The sequence below is a fragment of the Pyrgilauda ruficollis genome, unplaced genomic scaffold (genome assembly GCF_017590135.1).
Source record: "Pyrgilauda ruficollis isolate IOZ18807 unplaced genomic scaffold, ASM1759013v1 scaffold86, whole genome shotgun sequence".
Classification (NCBI taxonomy): domain Eukaryota; kingdom Metazoa; phylum Chordata; class Aves; order Passeriformes; family Passeridae; genus Pyrgilauda; species Pyrgilauda ruficollis.
The window spans coordinates 4029421-4041845 of record NW_024530599.1 but is presented as its reverse complement, the minus strand read 5'-3'; the positions used below and the strand labels follow the sequence as shown (position 1 = coordinate 4041845).

The 12425-nt window shown below is 61.4% G+C and overlaps 1 protein-coding gene across 2 annotated transcripts; it reads right to left on the bottom strand.

Annotated features, from left to right (window-relative positions):
• Nucleotides 1-538: 538 nt before the first annotated feature.
• Nucleotides 539-11861, bottom strand: LOC121364636. 2 transcript variants are annotated; one of them, XM_041488047.1, is made up of 4 exons: nucleotides 10988-11861; nucleotides 8751-8844; nucleotides 4037-4154; nucleotides 539-1336 (listed from the first exon to the last, which is right to left on the bottom strand). In XM_041488047.1, the coding sequence occupies exons 1-4, from the start codon at nucleotides 11120-11122 to the stop codon at nucleotides 982-984; spliced, it is 702 nt and encodes a 233-aa protein (XP_041343981.1). In that variant the 5' UTR covers nucleotides 11123-11861; the 3' UTR covers nucleotides 539-981. The 2 variants fall into 2 exon arrangements, with proteins under 2 accessions (XP_041343981.1, XP_041343982.1); XM_041488048.1 differs by lacking the exons at nucleotides 539-1336; nucleotides 4037-4154 and adding an exon at nucleotides 7628-8055 and having other exon boundaries at nucleotides 10988-11843.
• Between the last annotated feature and the right edge of the window lie 564 nt (nucleotides 11862-12425).

The window sequence follows — 12425 nt, the reverse complement described above, 5'->3', positions numbered from 1 at the left end:
GCCCCCGACGCCGGAGCAGGGAGAGCTACTTTTCCCGAGACTGCCGTTAATTAATGGCAGAAGGAGCTGAGCGGGCGGCTCGGCAGCGCTCAGGAAGGGGTTTAGCCCCGGAGCTGGCAGTTCTGCACGGATACCCCCTGCCCGGAGCAGGCAGCCCCGGCCGCTGCCGCATTTGAAGTCGCTGGATGAGGGCGGCACCAAAGTTTCGCCAGGTTTTGCTCTTGTTTGACAGTGATTTCAATAATAATGCTGGAGGGTCCCGTGGCAGCAGGAACCCCGGGGGGCTGAGCATCCCCTGGGGAGGGGCGGGGGGGCGGCATTTAAATCCAGGAGATTGTGAAGACTTGGTAAGAAAAAAAAAAAAAATAATAACCGGCTGAATAAAATGCGAAATCGTGCTCCTGGATTTGCTCTCCGCGGCTTTTTGCCCCTGTGGAGTTAGCAGGCGCCTGGGGAGGAGGTCACGGCGCTGTGCATCAGGGCAGGCGTGGGCCCATCCTTCCCTAATTTATTTTTTTCTTAAAAGAAAAGAAAAAAATCCTTTATTTGGCAATTCCTGCATGAATCAAGTTAGCATTTCACAGCTATTTAACACCTGGTTACAGCGTCTGCGGCAGAACCGCTGATACTCCAGCTCGGCGCCCGCTCCGCATGGCGGGATCTGCCCCTTCCCGCAGGCGGGGACCAGCCGGATTTATTTTTCCTCCGTTCCAGGCAGGGATTTAAGGCAGGAGGTGCTTTGCGTGACTTTGTCGGGGGTTTCTCCCGGCGGAGTGAACCCCCAGCTCTCCCCTCAGCTCTCCCCCAGCGCCGTCCCTCGCCCCGTCCAGCTGCCATTACGGTCGGGTGGGAATCGACTCAAGTCCTCAAACCCCAAGAGTTAATCAAAGTGCTTTGAATATGTAAATGCTGAGTATTGTTTATCATTGCCTAGAGCTGATACAGCAGTTTTCCTGCTCAAAGCCCCGTTCAGATGGGAGCTCATGAAAATTCACAACAGCCTCGCAAATAGGTGATGGGGATTATTACCCGCGTCTTCCGAAGGAGCGAGGGGAGGAAGAGCAGCGGAGTGATGCTCCCCGTGGCGGCGGGGATCGGCGATGGAGCCAGTGCTGGTCCGTCCCTATAGGTGTAAACCAGCTCTTGCTTCACTTCCTCCGGCCAAGCGTTTGCCCTGGGCTGCGTGGGTGCAGACGGTGCTGCCGATGCAGCCCTCGGTGGCCGGGTGTGACACTCGCTTAAATATACCCCGAGTTGGCACCAGGCAGGGAATTCCAGGCAGGCAACACGCAATTTTCCATGAGGTTCATCGGCAAGACCTCCAGCAATGAGTGCTCTGTCAATTAATACAACAATGAGCTTGGTGGGGACCTGTGGGAGTGCAGGGGGCGAGGGCAAGGGAGAGGAGTCTGCGCCCCGTGGGAAGGGGCAGATCAGTCTGTGGGTCTCAGCAGGACTCCCTGGGCACAGACATCCCTGCTGTGCAGGCAGGGGGATGCCACGATGGGGAGAAGGCTCTCCCATCACTCAGCTCCTCTGGGTAAGGGCACTCTGGAGGGGACCATGGGGCTGGAGAGCCCAGCTCACTCCAAACCCATCCACAGCACAAGAGCTCATCCTTCGGCGCTTCCCACCACATTCCTGTGGGTCAACCTGTTGACACCAATGCCTGGAAGAGCTTTTGCCCTCAGCCCGGCTGAGTGCCTCTGCATCCAAGGAGATGCCCCAGTTTTGGGTTCCTCTTGTGCAGGGCAGCTGACCCTGGAGGTCCAGGGCAGCCTCCTGCCTCGTGAGCCGTGCCTGCGGCAGAGCTGCCAACCTCAGGGGAGGCTGGGGGACAGCTGGGAGCAGGACGTGTCTCAGCCAGCCAAATTTAATCCTCCTACGTTAGCAAGGCTTAAAATAGGCTCCCTGCAGCATCGATGAGGGTGGTGGAGTTGGCCTACTCCAGCCCTCCCAAGTATTTTGGGGAAGCAGGGATGGCTGTTTTGCAGACAAGCACAGCTGGGAGGAACTGAGCTGTGCTGTCAGGGCGTCCTTTGCTGAAGCCATTCCAGGAATTAAACACACCTTGTGGTACCCTCACCCCTCTAACCTCCCACTGCCACCTCTCAGGGTGCCACCTTCTCCATTGCCATTCCTGCACAGCCCTTTCCTGCTCTCTCCCACGGTCAGAGGATTCATTTTTCCCTGTGCCTCATGGAAATGATCCCTTTTGGTTAAGCCCAGCTTATGGTCTGGTCTTGATCCCCCCTCCATCAGCTGCCCAGAGGAGATGCCATCCTGAGGAGTGGTTGGCCAGGACATGACCTGGGCAGAAAGTCAGGGAGGAGCCCTGGGAGCAAAGCAGGTGTGGTGACACACTGGAGGAGCCATGGTGGGAACCCTGGGGACTCAAAGGCATCAAGCAGTGCTCATCATGTGGAGAGACTCATTCCATGTCCCAGGTATGTCTCCTCAGTGCTGGATGTCCCATGGCGAGGGGCAGCCAGCTGTCACTGCCTTGGGCAGGTCCCAGCAGCTGCCTGGGCAGGGCAGGGTGGTGGCTCCAGGAGAAAAGGTTCCTCCTGCACCTCACCCCCAGGACCCCACTCGGGGCTGGGGGATGCAGGGGCTTGGTCTGTGGTGGTGGCTCCTGGGGACCAAGCTTTGGTGGGGTTTGGAGGCTCCTGGGAAAACGCTGCTCCCGATCCAGCAGTGCCTTGGCAGTGCCCGTGGTCACTGGTGCTGCTCAGTCCCTGGTGCTTCATCCACCCCACAGGCTCTGCCTTCCTCCTGCTGGCTCCCTGCCACAACACCGGCTCTCCATGCCCTCCTGTCCAGAGGCAGGGGCTCCCCTCGAGCTCTGCCCTCCCTGCCTCACCCCGTGCCTGCCTCCCCATGGCTCCTGGGGGTTTAGAGAAGCCATTTTCCCCTTTCTCCTTTCTCTGTGCAGCCTCTCCGTGGGCCCACGCACCAGCTGGGCCCCCCACCATGCTACTCCCACCAGCCCTGCTGTGCTGCCTGATGCCTTCCTGCCTTCACCTGGTGGGGCCGAGCCCTGCACGGGAAGGCAGCGAGCACAAAAGAGGTGGGAGAAGCCTCATCTCCCTTTGTGATCCCTCCAGAGCTCTCTTCACCTGCCTGGTGGATCCCTGAGCGAGATGCCCATCTTCCCCGTGAACCACTCTGTGAGCATCCCCTTGGGGAATCCTCTGGAATGAACTCCCCTTGGCAGGAGCAAAACTCCCTCAGGAAAGAGTGCAGAGACAAATTCCTGTGTTCTCCTGGGCTTTGCCAAGCTCCCTGAGCTGGGAACATCACAGGGCTGCACCGAGGCAGCAGAGACCCCGGTGTGCCACTTTGCTTTTCCTCCACATCCCCAAAGGATCCTTTAGGACCCCTCTAGGCTGTTAGAATCCTTATTCACCTGCAGTCCAACCTCCCATCTGCATCTGTCCCTGCCAGCACAACACAATCCTGTGGGCACTGCTCTCTGCCAGGGTCCCCGTGTCACTGCTGGGGCTCTAAAAGAAAACAAAGCCCCCAGCACAGCCCCTGGTTGTGCACCCCTATGTGGAGGAAGGGTTTTGTCCTGAAAAGTGGTGGCACATCCATTGGTTGAGCTGGCAGGGCTGGCCACCCTCCGTGGTGACCATTCCTCATCCTTGCTCCAGCCCCGAGGGGCTCACACAGCTGCACTCACGGACCACTGTCCTGCTTCTCGTGGGGCTGGCAGCTCTTGAGATGAGTGAGGGGGGAAAAGGAGTCTGCAGGGGATGGAAGGAGTTGGTGAGGGAAGCTAAAGGATATAGAAACTCGCTGGCACATGGAAGAAAAGGAAAAGGGAGAGGGTTTCTCCATAGCAATGACAAAGAATAGGCGATGAGAGGCATTAGTGCATTGCTAAGGGGATTGGTGGATATTCCCATTTGTGCTCAGAAACCCACTGGGACACAACAGCTGTTGAGCTGCTGTCCCAAGACAGTCCCAAAACATCAGCTTTTCCATCGTCTGGACATGGGTACCAGCGGCAGCCACTCAGCTGGAGGCACACCTGGAGCACTCGGGATGCTTGGAGACACCTGGGAATCCACAGCACGCTGCTGGCGCAGGAAAAGGGGAGCATTTCACTGGCATTTTCAAGGAGGATGTGGGACATCCTTGCTCATGACCTGGATAAATACAAAATGGGAAGGAGAACGATGGGGCCCTGACTGAGCAAGAGGGGCAGAGAGCAGCATGGTTTGTGCCAGACCAAAAACATGAATTAGGTCTTGTCCAGTCCCGAGGAAATCCCGTTGTGCCGGGGCTGGGGTTGGCAGCAGGAAGGCGGCTGCCAGGACCGGCTTCCGCAAGACTTCCTCTCCCATGGCCCTTCGTTAGGGAATTAGGACGTAACGAGACGAAGGCAGCAGAGAGGAAACGAGCGCCCGGGGAGCCGCCGCTGGGGGAGCTTCGGGGGCTCTGCCCTGGCCCTGTTTGCTCTCATTAGGGAGGGGAAGGAAGAGCAGGCAGACGCTGGCAGGCCACCATGGCTCGGGGGAAGCGTGGCCACACGGATGCCTGGAGCAGCCTGGAGGGTGCCCAGCCAAGGGGCAACCAGGGTACCCCATAAGCCAGGCCAGCAGGCTGGTGGTGGGGAAAGGGAGTGAGCGTGGAGCTGGGGAGCAGTGGGAGCAGTGGGATCAGCAGGAGCAGTGGGATCACTGGGATCAGTGGGAGCAGCAGCACGTGGGGGTGCAGGCTCTATGCCATGGAATGGAGGGTTGGGCACAGAACTGACCAGCCAGGCACGGGGAATCAGGCACATGCCACCAGCTAAGCTTGCATGCGGCCATCTCCAGGCTCAGTGTGGGCAGGGGTCCAGCACCCATCCGAGCCATGGGCACGCTCAGGAGTGATGGGGCTGAGCCCCAAAGGGAGTGGGATGGAGAGCATATATCCACAGAGCTGGAGCTCGTGAGGGTGGATGTGTGGGGTCCCATGTGAGTGGGTGGGGTGGAGCTGTGGGGATGGATGGGTTGGATCCAGGGTGAGTGGATGAGCTGGAGCCCATGTGGGATACTCAGAGCCCCTCACCTGTCCCCAGAATCCCCCTCCCACCCCTGCTGTAGGATGTTGTTCTATCCACACCTTCCTGGGACAGCCTGGCCTTTGGCCTTCTAGGCTCCAGCCTGGATGTGGCCCCAGCTCCATGCCAGCTCCAGCTCCAGCTCCAGCACCCACAACCAGCAGGTGACAATGCTGGAATAGCCCCACCTGCTCTCCTTGGGGGGCTCTGAGCCCACTGCCCCCTTTCTCCTGGGATCAGGGAGGGTGAATCCCCCCATGACATCCTTCCAGCTCCATCTCTAGGAGCTGCTGGCCTTTCCAAGCTGAGCAGAGGGAAACACCTGCCCTCCAAACCTAGCTCCCCGTGTGCTCCCCACGCAGGGGCAGGACGGGCAGCAGGGACAGCGCTTTCAGTTGCTCGCTATTTTTAATTGCTCTTTCCCAGAAAGGCTGGTGCAGGTTCCTAAAGCTGCTTCCAGCGGGGAGTTTGGAAAGCTGGTTCCAGTTAGGCGCCCGGCGCTCGGAGCTGTTATTTTTAGAAGGGCTGAAGGCAACAGCCCCACTCCCCGGGCTGCTGCTCGGCCCTGGCCATGTCCCCTGGTCGGCGGGACCCCGCTGGACCCTCGGCTGGGGACATCCTGGAGGCGTGATTTTATGGCTGCCCTTTTTTTCTGGTGCTTTTTTGGCAGGGAGGGACTTTCATCTCCTCGTGTCAAGCTGTGCAGCCAGGAAGACCAAAGGCAGAGGATGTGAGCAGTGGTCATCCCTGAAGGGCCGGGGCGCAGAGCAGCATCTTCTGGTTTTAATTAAAAACCATCCGCTGGCAAAGTCTGATGGCGTGAGCGGTGCCTGGGCCGGGACAGCACCAGCAGGGAGCGTCTCCAGGGCAGCGCCCGGCACCGGGCCGGGGCTGCCCCGCGTCCGAGCTCCGCCCCACGCCTGCCTTCCGTCCTCGGTTCTCTTCCCCTGCTCCCTCCTGCCTCCTTCCCTCTCCCCAGGGACCTCAGTGCCACTCTCGCCGTCACTTGGTCACCCCATCCATGGCCATGAGCCCTTAGAGCTCTTCCCCTGCTCAGCCTCACTGAGGTTCCCCATGGCTGCCCAGTTTGGGGGGTGGGGCAGAGAGCTGGGAGTGCCCCCCAGAGCAGATTATCCCAGGGGATAATATCCCATCCATTCCCGGGCCCTGCCATAGACCCCAGACATTTGCCACGGGCACTGTCCCCTCACTGTGACCCCCATCTCTCTGCCACGGGGCTCACCCCATCACTGTGACTCCCCAGTCCAGTTCCACGGGCCCACCCTCTGTCACAACCCTCACCCCTCTTCCATGGAGCTCACTCTGCTCCCGTGCCCCCATCCTCATCCCATCCCTGTGCCCTCAGCCCTCCTCTGCAGGGCTCACCCTCTGCTGTGACCCCCATCCCTGCTCTGAGGGGCTCCCCAGCCACCCCGAGCCGCGCTGACTTCACCCGGGCAGCGATTTCCCCATCACATCAAATTCGCCCAGCCCGAGCCCGGCGCGGCCGCTAATCAGCTGGGTTATCTGCGCCCCATTCTTCACCGCTGCTGCTGTCCGTGCTGCCCCGCCCGGGCGCGGGGGCTCATCCCACCGCCCTCCTCCTCCTCCTCCTCCCGCGGCAGCCACCTCCATCCTTCCTTCCCACCCTGCAGCCCCGCCGCCCCCCCGGCCGGAGCGCGGCCAGCTGGCTTTGCCTGCATTTCGGCTTCAACCTCCCCCAAGGATTCCTAAATCTGATAAGGGAGGGGGGTGCTGCTTTCAAAGGAGCGGGGTTGACCTTTGCCGCTGCAACGAGAGCCGCATGGAGGAAAAAAATTGGCTGCGGCGAGCGGGGGGGGGAGCGAGCGAGCGAGCTGCTGTGGTTTTACAATCCCTAAATAACGCCGGGAGCTGAGCTGTAAACACATGGCGGTACTGCCTGAGCGTGTCCGCACCCCCTCGATGGAAACCCAGCCTGGAAAATACTCCGACCTTAAAGGGGAAAAAAAAAAATAAAAAAAGGAAGAAATCTCCTGAATTATTTAGCGAACGGTTCCAACCCGACGGCTAATTCTGCCGGCAGACGCCGGCGGCCGGAGCCTGGCGTTGGGAGATGATGGCTATCGGCGCTATCGGCGGCGCTGGCGGCGGGAGCTGCGGGGTCCCAGCCCGGGAGGGACCAGCGGCGCCGCAGGGGTGCAGGACAGAGCAGGGAGCCCTGGCCGATGTCACCCTGCCTGCTGCGTGTCCCTCATTCCCTGGTGGCGGGGGACAGAGCACCCCAGCGGCACAAGGGGAGGCGTTCCCGCACCCGCTCATCCCACTGAGACACGCAGAGAGGAAACCCCAGCACCTGGAAAGAGTCCCAACGCCCCCTCCTCCGGCACCCCCAGCCCCACGGGCACCCCAAAAGGTCCCCTCTGCCCGGCCTCGCTGCCCGCAGCGCCCCAGCAGTCGGGGAGAGCTGCCACCCCGTCCCCTCTCACCTGCTTCTTCCCAATTTTTTTTTTTTTTTTTTCTCGGAAGCAACTAACGCTTTTCTTTGAAGAGCAACAGATGAGCGAGACCCTCCCAGCGCCTTTTATGATGTTAAATTTATTGCCTGGCTCCACAATTGCCATTTTAATGACGAACGCTCCCACGGCTTTAACGCGGCTGAGTGCTGGCATTGAAAACAGAAGCCGGGGGGGACACGCTGTCTCCGGTCTCCTGGAGGAGAACGGATTCCAGCCCTTTTCCTGATCCTTGCACAAAGTTTTGCCAAATAGATAATGTGTTTTATAATTTCCAGACGGTGCTGTGCTGGTAAGGGAGGCCCTCTGCTGGCACCGGGCTGATGGGGAGAGCCCCGGGAAGCACCAGCGAGGCATCGAGCCTGGGAGACACCTCTGGCAAGGTGTGCCTGGAGAACCGAGCCTGGAGATCCATGTCGAGCAAGCCAGGCCCAAGGAACCTCCGTTCTGGAGGTGCTGGAGGGCTCACAGAGGTGAGCACAGGGAATCGAGCCCACGGAAAGGAGCCTGGGAAATCGAGTTGGGGAAACCAAGTGGAACCAGAAAAGTGAGCCCAGAGCCAGGAGCAGAGACCTGGACCTGGAGAAAGATGCATGGCCAGCCCAGCACTGAGGGTCACGCCTGGGCTGAGCCCATCCCAGCCCTGCTGCATCCAAAGTGAGCCCCAATCCCTGCAGCCCTGCTGGTCACAGCGAGGTGGCTGTGCACACCCAAAGGGAGCAGCCCAGACCTTCCCTTGGCTGGGAAAAGCCCTGGTACATCTGCCCCATGGGTGGTACCATGGGGGAATGTCTGGGATGCTGGGAGGGAAGGAGGGGAGTGATGGCAGCTTTGCCATGGGGTGGGATGGAGCTGCCAAAGCCCCACTGTGTCCCAGATGGGGCTGGTGAACATTCCCCCTCCTCTGGGCACAGAACCCAGGGGTGACAGTCCCCACACTGGGAGTCCCCAGTCCTCTCCAGGAGGGCATCAGGGCCCTGCCAGAGGACAAGGATAAGTCTGGAGCTGGCGATGGACAGCTGCAGTGTGGGGCCAGCCACGCAGACCCACACCAGGGATTTCAGCTGAGGACACAGACTTCTACCAGGAGATGCTTTATTTTTTTTAACGGTGCCTGAAACTCAGCCTGGGTTATCAGGGAGATATTAAATTGCTGTTGGAAGCGACACCAGTGGGGCGGAAAAGCCATGCTGTGCTCTTACCTCTTCCCACAAGGTCGAGGCAGGCAGCCCCGGGGGACGACGCATTCGCCGCGTCCTTCCTGTAGCGAGGATCACATGTCAGAGCCAACGAAGCCTTGAGAAAATTAAACCCGTGAGCTCACCGCCTTCCTGAGCGCAGGCGCCAGCCCTCCCCGAGGTCCCCGAGCCTGGACTGCCAGCTGGGGTGACCTGGCAGCAGTGCCAGTGGCAGGAGGATGCCACCTCCCCAGGGGCCAGCAGCAGTCCCCACCGGCGTGCCTGCAGCTGGGCTGTGCGGTGAAGGAGCTTTGAAGCCTGTTGTGCATCACTGGCTGATGGGGAAGGACCTTCCCATGGGAAGATGCTGTCAGCCTTGGCAGAACACAGCTGCAAAAGTCTCCTGAAGGCCTTCAGCCAGATTTCCTCTGGGGATCCAAGTTCCTGCTTGGGCAAAGGGACGGACAGATGGGTTCAGCCCTGGTGGGACTGGCACATCTTGCCATGGCCAGGGCTGTGCAAACACTGGGAGGGACCAGGAGTGGGGCTGGGCTTTTTCCAGGGCAAGGTAAGTGCTGTTGCCTCTGTGACACAGTGGATGGACAGAATCAAAGAGAAAGGCAACAGAGTCTGCAGGAGAGCCTGTGTGTGCATGGGGGTTCACCTGGAGACCCCCAAGAACACAGGGACCCCTAGCTGCCAACCCCTCAGTCAGCTGGGACCAGCACTGGAGAAGGGACATCACGAGTAACACTGCCTGGGAGGGACAAGAGGAGCCAAGAGTACGAGTTTGGGACCTGGGGACAGTGAGGGATTGCCCAAGATAGCAAGAGGAGCAAGGGGAGGATGAAGGAGAGGTCCAAGGGAGGACCTAGAGACAACTGTCCATGGGGCTGTTAAAGCCCCAGGGCTGAGCCAGACCTCTTCCCAGGGCACCCTCTGCTCTCCCAACTTTGCTGACACTCCCCAGCTCAGAGGGGGAGCAGAAATGCAGCTCAGCTCTTGCTCCTTCATCACCCTCTTCCTCCTCCAACCAGCCCAGCTCTGCACTTTGGCTCTGCCCCTTCCCAGCCAGCTGGGCACCAGGGCTGTTTTTTCATGTTCCCACTGGGCATCCTCCACAAGGAATGGGGTTTCAGTGGGTCCATGGACCCCTTGGCACAGCCCTTGGGGGTCTCCAGTTTCACCAGTGGCACAGGCAGGCAATGCACACACACACACACACACACACACACACACACAAAAACCCCCTCTCTCTGCCACCACAGGGGCCCAGGCTCAGCAGCCGCCTCCAGGCCCTCCCCAGGACCAGCAGGGGCACAGCCAGCCCCAGCCCTTGGCACAGCCCAGCCCGGGCAGGGCTGCAGCCCCGAGCAGGCGGCGGAGGGACGGCAGCAGGCAGGCAGGAGCCGTGCGGGGATGCTCCAGCAGCTGCCGCCAGCACGGCTGGCGGATGCCCTTTGGCCAGGAGCAGCCAGGCTTTTTTTCCAACCCTTCCCAGAAAAAAAACAACAACCCAAGCCCCATAACAAGCTGGAGGGAAGCAGCGAGGAGGCGGCAGATAAGAGGCTGGAGCCGCGCGGAGGCCTCACGGAGATGAAAGGCGATTGCGAACGAGCCTCCCCATCCCCTGCGGACAAAAGAGCTCCTAAAATATTAACGAGGCCCCGTGCCGCCAGGTCCCCCGGCCCCCAGCGCCGGCAGGAGCAGGCGGTACCCGCGCTGCCGGCCGAGGGGTCCTGGGGGATGGAGGCGCAGCGGGGAGCAGCGCAGGATGCTCATTAATTACCTCCGTGCTCCGCGCTGGCAAACGTGCCCCCCGCTTCCCTCGCCACCCCAGGGAGCCACTGCCACCTCCCCAGCGGATCGGCGTTTAAAGAGCACCGAGCAGGGGCTGTGTGGGCATGGTGGCCCCTTGCTGCCATCTCGGCACCCGTGGGTGCAGCCTCAGCCCCCCAGCACCGCCCAGGTGAATTTGGGGAGAAGCTGGGGCAGCTCACGGGGGTATTTGCACACCAGCAGTAGGGTGGGGAATGGGGAGCAGGGGAGGGTACTCACTCCTGCTTTGTCTGCCTGTGGCTCACCAGGCCCAGGCTGGGGATGGGTGCCTGGGGTGGGGTCCTGTGGGAGCAGCCCGCCCTGAGGGGGATGAGCACGCTGTGCCCGGGACACGGGCACTGCTCCTGCAGCATTCCCGCTCCATCGGCTGTCCCAGTGCCCAAGTGGCTCCGTCCCCACTGGTGCCCATCCTCGGAGCCCACCTGTGCACAGCACAGCCGGCCCGTGTGCTGCAGTCCCGGGCCTGGCTCCGTATCCCGGCGAGGACAGGGGCACCGTGACACCGGCAGCCAGGCCGAGCACCCTGGGGACTGGAGGTGACCTCGTGGAAGAAGCATCCACCCGCCGAGGGCAGAGCTGCCCCGTTCCCTCCTCACTGGGCAGAGCACAGGGCTGGCTGTCAAGGGGGCGGCAGGAGAAGGGCGATGTTCGTGCTCCTCGAACGTGGCTCCGGGACGAGCAGCGGGATAACAACAGCTCCAGCGCTGGGTCCGGAAGCGGGTCCGCAGCAGCCGTCAGATCGGGGCATTTGCATAGCACAGATGGCAGCCCAGGAATTTCAAAGCGTCCCCCGTGCCGCGGCAGCTGAAGGGCTCGGTGGCCCCGCGCAGCTGCCGGAGGGAAGCCGAGCTGCCCCGGCCTCCGGGGCACACCGGGCACGGCACGGCACGGCACGGCCAGCACCGCTGCCCAGCCGTGGGGCAGCGATGGAGGGGGACGTGCGGGCTCCGGGCCCGCATGGAAGGGCTCCTGCAAGGGCTGGAGGGCATGACATGTGAGAGACGACGGGAGCTAAATTTACACGGCGGCCGAGCGAGCTGCCTCCAAGGAGACGTGATCACGGGCTATAAATACCTGCAAGGAAACAACGGGGACAGGGACGGTGAATTATTCACAGGCGCAAGATGGCAGGGCACGGAGCGCGCCAGGCCGGGAGAGGGAGCTGGGCCGGGGCAGCCCGGGATCGGCCCGGCTGTGGGCCATGGGGACAGCTAGGGCCGGGACACCCCTTGTGCCCGGAACTCCTCGGTGGTGGCGGTGTGAGGGTCCCGGGGGTAAAGCCCAGCCTGGCACCGTGCTGCCCCGAGGTGCCTCCTCCAGGGGGTGGCTGGCACCAGGGATGGCCGCTGGTGGGAGGGGGTGGCCAGGTTGTGGGTGCCCCTGCCAGACAGGGGGTGAGGACAGGTCCAGCATCTCCCATGCTGGTCCTGAGTGCACAAGAGGGGACAGCAATAAGGTGATGTCCCATGTCCCCTGCGCTGGAGGCACCCCCAGCCTGCCCTGTCCCGCTCCGTGGGTTTCCCAGAGGATGCTGAGCAGACACAGCAGCAGGACAAGCCCTTTGTGTCTGCAGGAGACACTTGGGGGAGGATTTGGGGCTGGAGTGTCGAGGAGCACATCTGCTCTACTTGGGATTCACGGGCTTTCAACGATAAAAATAAAAAATAGAAATAACAACTAGTTTTATTGCTGCTAATGAGAGCAGGTTCCTAAAGGCCGGTGCTGGCGGTGCCGTGCCCCGCTGGCAGGGCAGGGTGCGGGGAACGGGGGATCCCCAGCCCCGGCCCCGCCGCTTCCCGGCCTCTGCTGCCCTCGCCCGGCCGCGGGGAGCGGAGCGGGAGCAGGGACCGCCCTGTCTGC